The 9,277-nt window shown below is 35.0% G+C and overlaps 1 protein-coding gene across 2 annotated transcripts; it reads right to left on the reverse strand.

Moving 5' to 3' along the window:
- Positions 1 to 245: 245 nt before the first annotated feature.
- On the reverse strand, positions 246 to 8,432 carry LOC129437732 (uncharacterized). Of its 2 annotated transcripts, none has more exons than XM_055196028.2 (8): positions 7,906 to 8,432; positions 7,653 to 7,801; positions 7,367 to 7,577; positions 4,858 to 5,011; positions 4,710 to 4,764; positions 4,034 to 4,114; positions 3,319 to 3,399; positions 246 to 752 (listed from the first exon to the last, which is right to left on the reverse strand). In XM_055196028.2, the coding sequence occupies exons 1-8, from the start codon at positions 7,985 to 7,987 to the stop codon at positions 711 to 713; spliced, it is 855 nt and encodes a 284-aa protein (XP_055052003.2). In that variant the 5' UTR covers positions 7,988 to 8,432; the 3' UTR covers positions 246 to 710. The 2 variants fall into 2 exon arrangements, with proteins under 2 accessions (XP_055052003.2, XP_055052002.2); XM_055196027.2 differs by having other exon boundaries at positions 246 to 755.
- Between the last annotated feature and the right edge of the window lie 845 nt (positions 8,433 to 9,277).

The raw sequence follows: 9,277 nt of genomic DNA on the forward strand, positions 1-9,277 counted from the left end.
TGGTCCAGAATTGTCAAATCTGTAATACATACCAAAACCATAAACCACTTCTTCACTTTCTCACAGTGGGCTTTTTAAACAGTGTTGTTAAGATATTACCAAACCAACAAAGCATTAGGATGTTCTATTAATATGCTTTTGCATGGCTATTTACAGTAACAAATTAACGAATAAATGAAATAAATGATTTGTTTTTCGAAAAATTTATTATAAACATACCACAGATATACAAGATAAATGAGCTATGTGGGAAATCTGAGATACACATGTCCATCATCTTTCAGACAAACACATTTGGAGTTATTTTAGTAAATGTCCTTGCTCTTCCAAGCTTTATTATGGTAGAAAACAGGGATCAGGAACAACCCCAAAGTATCGCTTTGACCACACGGGTCTGAATATAAAACTGCTGCCATGCAACAAATACATTGATAAAAGATAAGATAAAAGCAAGTTATCATCAGTCTTACTTTATTTCTTCATCATTCATGCTCATTTGAATGCAACTGTGACAGTTTAATACAATTCTAATGGAAAAATACTTTAATGTAATGCAAAACAGCATGATGGGAGATAAGGTTGCAAGCACTTTTTTGCTGTTTTTGTGTGTGCATCTCATCTGTACTGTGCAGGTATCCTAAGTTGTAAAATCTTGGTGGCACAGGACCGATTCAGGCCGATCATCTGGTGGCTTTCAATCAGACGTCTCCTCAATCCTGGCCTGGAGAATCTGTTGTAACCTGAAACCCATGCTGCTTCAAGACACACATACACATACATAACATTTAACATTTTGTGAACATTTTTTTTAACTCAGTGGTTGTAATCCAATTTATACATGCCGTGATGTTTGTATAATCTCATATCTATAATCTGCTGAGAAAGCATTTGATGTATGAGTCATTTAATGAGCACTATTTTTGTCCTTTTCATTTTTATCCCTTTAAAGCAACACTATGTAGTTTCCATGTAAAAATGACTTACAGCTCCCCCATGTGGTTGAAAAGCGCAACAGTGCCTGGTATCAGACACTCTTCTGCAGGCAGGGGGAGGGGCTGGGCTGTGTGCTCTACCCTCCACTGCCACTTTCAGAGTGTGCTTGTAGCAGCTAGGAGGCTGCTCAGGTTGCAGCAACAGTACAATTTGTCTAGTTAAAAGTTGTTCTATCACTGAAATAATTTTAGAGACATTATTTAAAGGTAAAAAAACTACATAGTGTTGCTTTAAAGACATACCCGTAATGTCTTAAATCCCACCGAACCGTATTTTTAATATTAGCTTTCAAGATGGAAAAGGAACATGACTCATGAGGTCATAAAGTCACAAATTTAACTGGATTGTAAAGTTTGTGGGAAAACTTTATGTTAGCTTGACAAACCACCGCCTCTATGTTTAAAACAGTTTGAAGAATTTTAAAGGTACAATGTGGGACTTCTAGAGGGATCTCTTTACAGAAATGCAATATAATACACATAACTACATTACCTGTGGTGTATAAAAAACCTTAATGAAATTTATAGTATTTATTACCTTAGATTGAGCCGTATTTATCTACATACACCGCAGGTCGCCTTAAATGGAAGTCACCGGACCGTATTGGTGAACGTGATTTCACCAAGTAAGATGTGATCCTGGATCAACACCATTGTTGGTCTTGGATCAACATTTTCATTAACCAATCAGATTGCAGGATTAGGATTAGTGTGTATGTTAGATTTAGGTTTAGAATTGGGTTAGGGGCTTTTAAGAAATACTCCTCAAACTATTATTTCACACTAATTTGCTCTACAGAGCGCATTTCGTACCTACGCATTTTTCTTAGACAAAGACATGTTTGTCCTGTGGCAGCTACCGTAGCTTCTCTATGCATTTTTCGAAATTGAGGGGTGAGCTGTGGACTTAGCTTTTGGTCGCAATTGGCAAATCTAAATCTCACCACTAGATTCCGCTAAAAACCCACACTGCATGGACCTTTTACAGTTTTAACGTGAGAACAGTTTTAAAGGCCATGTTGCAGGGTTAATTTTTCAACGCATTTGTGCAATTTGCTTGTTGGTAATAAACATTTAAACTGTTATCCATTGTATTTTATGTTGTTGGGTATCAGAAAACGAAATATAATATGAAAAAGTAGGTACTATCTTACAGCGGTTTGCCACAATTTTCCTATCCCTCACAATGCATTGCATTACGTCACCTTGGGGAGATAATTTTCTAGAGACAAGTAGTATTCAGATTATAGATAAATACATAGATATAGATAGACTAGATATATAGAGTGACAGATGCTGTAGATAGGCCAGTATAGAGAGAGATAGGTGAAGTGAAGAGAGATCGTTTTGAGGAGGGGAGGAGATTAGCATTTTTGATTAAAGATTATGAGCACACACAATTTTTTTTTAAATAATGAAGCTCATAGATAAGTCATTTGTTAATAATACCACAATATTAAAAAAATATATATAGTTTTTCATTTCAATTTCATTGCGACTTTAAGTATGTTTTTAGCTAACATAATTTAGCAAAAAGCTAGCATGATTTCCCTGTTGAAAAATCCAGCATCAAACCAGCATGGACCAGCATGAGAATTATGCTGGTCTATGCTGGTTTGAGGTGGTTGTCACCATTATACCAGCACCAAAACACAACATATGTGTCTTGCTGGTACGACCAGCATGGGATGCTTGTGCTAATGCTGGTTTGGTACTGGTTTAGCTGGTGCTCATGCTGGTGCTGGTTTGGTGCTGGTGTTTACGAGCAAACCAGCACCAAAACAAAACATATGCTGGTGTTGCTGGTATGCTGTTTTTTTAGCAGGGTTAGAACAAAGCTATCGTGATTTAGTATGAACCTAGCATAAAGCTAGCATGTTTTAGCATGAAGCTAACATGATTTTACATGACACTAATTTAGCATAAGACTAGCATGATTAGCAGGGTTACCATAATTTTAAATAAAGCTAACATGTTTTAGCATTAAGCTAGCATGATTTAGAATGAAGCTATCATGAAGCCAGCATGATTTAACATAAGTAACATGATTAAACATGATGTTAACACAATGTAGCATGTTTTAGCATGGCTACGATGGTTTACATAAAGCTAGCATGTTTTTACATGAAGCCTGCATGATTTACAGTAGTATACAACTATCATGAAATCAGCATATTTTAGCATGAAGTTAAAATTATTTAACATAATTTAATATGAATCTAGCATGTTTTAGCACTGCTAGCACAATTTAACATAAAGCTACCATGTTTTAGCATTGAGTTACCATGATTTCAATCCAACATGATGAATATTTTGCATACTGTACCATGGTAACATAGATGTTTTCTGCATTGGAAGAGTTGGGTTTACTGGTCATGTTTTCCACAGGTGCAGAATAGTTTGTGACCTGGGTTTATAAACACACACACACAAAAAAACTTGATTAAGCCCTATCACTTTAATTAGCACAAGACTGAAAATGTGGTGCATGTGATGAAATGGTTGCAGGTCTTGAATTGTTTGGCCTACTGACAGACATACTCACAAATGGCATTTGGGATTCTGTTGTTCAAAAATAAATAAAATAAAATAAAACTGAGAATGTCAAAGTTAGAGAGGCCCCAATAAATTTAAAAGTGACCAGCAAATATGTGTGTTGTATGCTTCATGAAGTTTGGTCACAAGACATGCATGAACATGGTTTAATGTCATTGACATGCCAACTTGATTTGTTTGGAGATAAGCCTACACAATTTGTCAAAAGACAATATAATTCAAGAAAGATTTTGCAAATATTGATTTAAAAAAAAAAGGTTTCGTATGGATTATTTTAAAGAAGACTTTGTGTGCTTTATGAAGCAACAGCGTTTTGGGACCTCTTTCTTTGCATTGCATAAACCAACAGCTATAGGGTATTTTTTTCTAGAAATCTTCTTTTGAGTTAAGCTGAACAAAGAAAGTCAGAACTGAAATGGTATGATGATCATGTATTCACAAATTTGACATAATTCACTTCTCATCTTGCTGAAAGTCTTACATACCATGGTGACATAGATGTTATCTGCATTGTGAGTTATGGGTTGACTTTCTGTGTCTCCTTCATAAGCAGAATTGTTTGTGACCTGTGTTATGAAACAAATTTGATTAAGCAACATCCATCTTATAAGCACATGCCTGAAAATGTGGCCTACAAATAAAATATTTGTCATGTCTGAAAATAAACTGTCCAAACTAATTTGTTTTAAAATAAAGTAGGACAGAAAATGTATGCATTGAAATTTATTTAAAAGGGGCCAGCAAATATTTGTATAAATATTATGATTAAATCATTTTGATCTTATTTAATATTCACTTCCTGCAAATATTATAAAAACATTATTGCTAAAGTTTTGCATTCACAAAATAATGTTCGGTGTAGAGTTTTAGATTAAGCTTTCAGTTAATGTATTGCCTGTCAATGTTTATTTTTTTCTACAAACAAGCATTAGATATAAATAAAAACATGAATGGGTCACAGATGAATCACCTGGTCTACACTTATTCCTAAAACCAATACAGCCCAGGAGAGGTTTTTAGATGCAATATGCCTATTCTGAACTATCTACATGAACAATGTAAGAAACATTTATTGACAGACTTTAAATTAATGTGTAACCAAGTAGGAACACGAACGAAAAAAGAGCAGAGAATATGGAAGTTTAATTGAAAGTATGTTACCTTGCATCTAATGTCAGCAGTGTCACTTCTGGTTTCAACTTCTTCTATTTCTTGCCTAGAAAATACAAAAGATAAAACCATGTAGAAATATCTCCAACCACCTGATATATCTGCACTCTCGTGTATGTGTTCACAGTAACATACGCACATTGAGACATCCTTTTGCTGGAGGAGCCTCCCCAAAAATACTACAACAATGAGAAGCACAATCCCAGCCACAGGGATCAGGGCCAACCACCAAGATGGATTTATCTCTACCTGTATATCGTTCACACCTGGACTGTTTCTTCTGGTCTGTGTAGCTGAGGGGTACAAAAAGTAGACTTCAGATTCATTTTGGAACACTTACAATTAAACTAAGACCACTTCAGATTAACATAAACTGATAAAAATAACTTGTATCTACATGAATTAAAGTCTTTTGGTGCAAAGGTGTAGCCTACTTTTTGAAAGAGAGTTTTATTATGGTATGTAATCATTTACTTTTTTATGCCAGTAACATTTACATTACAATAAACTTTTATTTATTTAAAAGACACTTTTATGACGTTAAACGCACATAAAAAGTTAAAAGCACATTATACAAACTAACAAGTAGGTATGGTGTTTATGAGGTGAACAGACTTGCATAAAAGAGAAGAGTTTATACAGTATATTTATAATTAGTCCTTTAAGTACACAGAAGAAGAACTGGATGAACGACGGCGCACGTATATGTCAGATGTCAGTGATGTAGCTGCAAGGGTTTTAACCTGTTAAAGGAGGTTTACTGAATATGTTCGAATATTTACACATTTTTTGAGCTATTTACTTTTATACAGAAAGAACAGTAATGTGACTGGAGACTCAGAAGAAGAGATATTTTTCTCAAAAAGCTTGCATGTTCTTAGAGGGTTTTGCACCAAAAGGCAAATTTAAATACCAATGAAGTAACTACATTTTGTGGAATTAAGCCATTTTAATTACGGACTAATAACCTTTTCCTTGCCATAAAAGTGATATTACAGAAACTAAACATATATTGTTATAATTAGTTTTACTGTATTTAACTTGACTAAAGATGAGTTGTTATATCAACCCAGTATCACAAAATGATGTACCTATAGTCATGTAAATTTGTGAGTCTTAAGCGTGACACTAACATGGTTTTCCGCCTTTTTGCGTGAACATGTCACGCATTTCTGTTTACGTTTCAATGTCACGTATTTGTTACTCAATTGTTTTGACCTATTTTCTTACCATTGTCGCTTTGGTTTAGGGTTAGATTTACAAAAAATGACATCCTTACTCAAACCCAAACCCAAAAAAAGATATAAACCAATACTTAAAGGGGGGGTTCAATGGTATTTCAAGGATTCTGACTTATTGACACAGTTATAGAGTTGTTTCCTCATGCTAAACGTAGGCAAAGTCTCAAAAAAGCAGTTGGACGTGTTACAGAGTATTTCTGTGCTGAATGCACTTCGCCAGGGTTCGTACAAGTTTCGGAAAGTTTTTTTTCCGATTACAGGTCCAACTGACTCGTACTCGCTCCACCCGCGGTAGTAACTCCTCCTTCTTCATTTTTTCGTAGGTTATCGGAAAGATTCGGTAAAGCTAATCTTTTTTTATAAATCTGATTAAACTAAAGACTCTTCGGAGATATAAAGGTTGTCATACTACTCTATAGGTACTCCAGATTAACATCAGAAATGCAGAAACAGTGTGTGTTACGTGAGCTTTAAAGTGACATCCTAACCAGTTTTGGGGTAACGCATTAGAAGTAACGCGCATTACGCAATAATATTACTTTTCTGAAGTAACGAGTAAAGTAACGCATTACTTTATAAATGTACACAGTAATATTTGAGTTACTTTTGTAAAAAAGTAATGCGAGTTACTTTTCAGTTTAATTAATTCAATTTAAAAATAAAAGAATGTACTGAAATAAACTGAATATATTAACATAGAATTATGCACTCTGTGCGCCTGAGCGGTAACAGCTTGAGTCAGAAACTGAAATGGCAGGCCAGAGCTTGAAATGTTTGTGATCAAGCCTCAGCCAAGTAAGAAAAAGTAACCCAAAAGTAACGTAAAGATTACTTTCTATAAAAGGTAACTAAGTAACGCAATTAGTTACTTTTTTGGGGAGTAACTTAATATTGTAATGCATTACTTTTAAAAGTAACTTTCCCCAACACCGATCCTAACACAAACACCAAATCTAACCCTAAACCGAAGCGTCAATGGTTTGAAAATAGGACAAAACAGTTGAGTAACAAATACGTGACAGTGACACGTAAACAGAAATGCGTGACATGTTCGTGCAAAAAGGTGGAAAACTGTGTCAGTGTCACGCTTAAGACTCACAAATTGACGTGACTATAGGTACATAATTTCATGATACAGGGTTGTGTACTATAGTTGAAACACTTCATTTTATAAGTTGTAGCAACTCATCTCTAGTCAAGGTAAATAATAATAAGTTGACATGACTTGTAAATCTTAGTTGATTCAACAAAAAATTAAGGCAGCCAAGATTTTTACATTGTGGATTTTATATTCGTCTTAGTGGTAGAAGGCAAATATAACGTATTAAAGCATACAAGTCTTCATAGCCGAGGTACCCTTTAAAAATATCAAATAAAGCAATAAAAGTAACCAAACAGCTCTATTACCTGAGTGGACAGTAAGCTTTGTTATATTTTTGTAGAAAATGCCATCTTGTCGATATTTGCACTGGTAAGTTCCATTGTTCTCACGTTTCACCGATTGGAGGAGAATATCAAAACTGCCCAGCTCTACATTTCCCCGAAACAGCACACCAGTTGTTCTTGAAGTGTGATTTCCAATGTTGTAGATGATTGTTTTGAAGTCAGATGAACTATTCTGTTTTGAAACAAAGAATATTAGTGTTGTGTTTGTGTTGAACCTGTATTATGTAGTGCTGAATTAAGTGTCTACCTGAAATCCCCACTCCACATTAAGAAACATGAGGTTTCGAGGTCTAGGACACTGGGTGAAATTGCAGAACAAATAGACATCTTCTCCAACATACACCCTCTGGACCGGACTTGTCATCACACATGACACAATACCATGAGTTTCATATGCTGTCCAACAAAAAAAAAGGGTGCACATTTCATGTAAAGTGAGTTGTATGCTTTATATAGCTATACTTAATGAATTCTTAAAGATTAAATTATTAAAGGCTTACCTTGGAAAATAAAAAATGCGATAGCAAGATACCACATCACTTGGCACATAAGGATCCCGCACAAATTTGTAACAGGATACATAAATATAAATAACAAAAATAAAAACAACCTTCAAGGTCCAGAAGAATAGTTTTCTTGCGAAGAATGGATCAAATTAAACAATAACCCCCATTTTCCATCAACAGAGCATTATGATGTGCTTTTTGACACACTTCTCATTGGTGGCTATTATCAATGTCTGAAACACAGCTACCACATCCTCTGTGGCTTGAACACATGAGCTGAACTGAAGCAGAAATGTCTTCCATTTAACCTTATAGTCTCACACTAACACCAGGAGCACAAATAAACATAAACATAATTCTGCTGAAAGATTAAAGACTAAATGCACAATGAAGTCTTCTGGATGTCTGTTTTGCACTGTTGACAAACATATAAATAAGTAAATAAATGAATGATGGTTTTGGTAGTTCGACTTACCAAAACTATGCTACTCCTGGAACTATATTATCTTAGAAAGCTGTACAGTACAAATTATTAATAAATAAATTAAATTATACAACAGTTCTTTCTGGTTCTCGAATCTGATTGGCTAAGAGCTATGCGATATTGTGCTGATAACGGCACTGTAACCGCTTCACCTTTCGTATCATTCCGCCACCTAATGAATGACGGTCCTAAATAGGCTCATCTCTGAATGGAAAAACACAGACGCCCTGTTTTTAAACACTCTCCGTGTGTCTCATTAGTTCACTAGCTCGTAAATCAGTCTGTGAATCCCCAATCGGAAGTTATTATTCCGTCAAAGATCAGCGCTCTTGGATGTTACATTAAAGTTAATGGGATTAATGTCTTGTCACATCGTGTGGACGATTGGAAAGAGGAATGTAAACACTCATTTTTTTCTGGAGCTATATCTCTTATCAGAACGCGAAAACACTGTGGAACTGCAGGTAAGCACCGCAGCTTTTAAATGTGGACATTGATCATTTACTTTATCGTGACGTGACTATTAAAACATGTTATGAGAATATCGCCACTGATATATTTATAAGCAGCATGCAAAAACACTCTCTGACACTTATAAAAAACAGTTTTATATAGTACCGACAAGAACAAAGTTTAATAAGAATCGCGTGCTCGTATCACGTTAAGAATAAATGAGAAAGCAATAGTAACATTATATAAGTATAGATTTATTAACTTTTACCTCGCGCCAAAAAACAAACAAGGCCGACGTGAGAGCCAGGGAATCCCTGTCAGAGATGTAGCCCAAACTACACTTTGTGACCAAGAAATTGTAATATTTAAAAACGGCGAATCCGTCCATTGAGTTAATATGAGATTCAAAGCAGCCGAAAGTGTTACCTG

The sequence above is a fragment of the Misgurnus anguillicaudatus genome, chromosome 24, assembly GCF_027580225.2.
Source record: "Misgurnus anguillicaudatus chromosome 24, ASM2758022v2, whole genome shotgun sequence".
Lineage (NCBI taxonomy): Eukaryota > Metazoa > Chordata > Actinopteri > Cypriniformes > Cobitidae > Misgurnus > Misgurnus anguillicaudatus.

Excerpts from the sequence above, each read along its gene's own strand:
- LOC129437732 (XM_055196027.2), bottom strand. The coding sequence starts at position 7,987 with ATGTATCCTGTTACAAATTTGTGCGGGATCCTTATGTGCCAAGTGATG. Across the intron at positions 4,765-4,857 it reads CAGCAAAAGGATGTCTCAAT|GCAAGAAATAGAAGAAGTTG; the intron begins GTGCGTATGTTA and ends TGTATTTTCTAG. Across the intron at positions 4,115-4,709 it reads CTGCTGACATTAGATGCAAG|GTCACAAACAATTCTGCTTA; the intron begins GTAACATACTTT and ends TTCATAACACAG.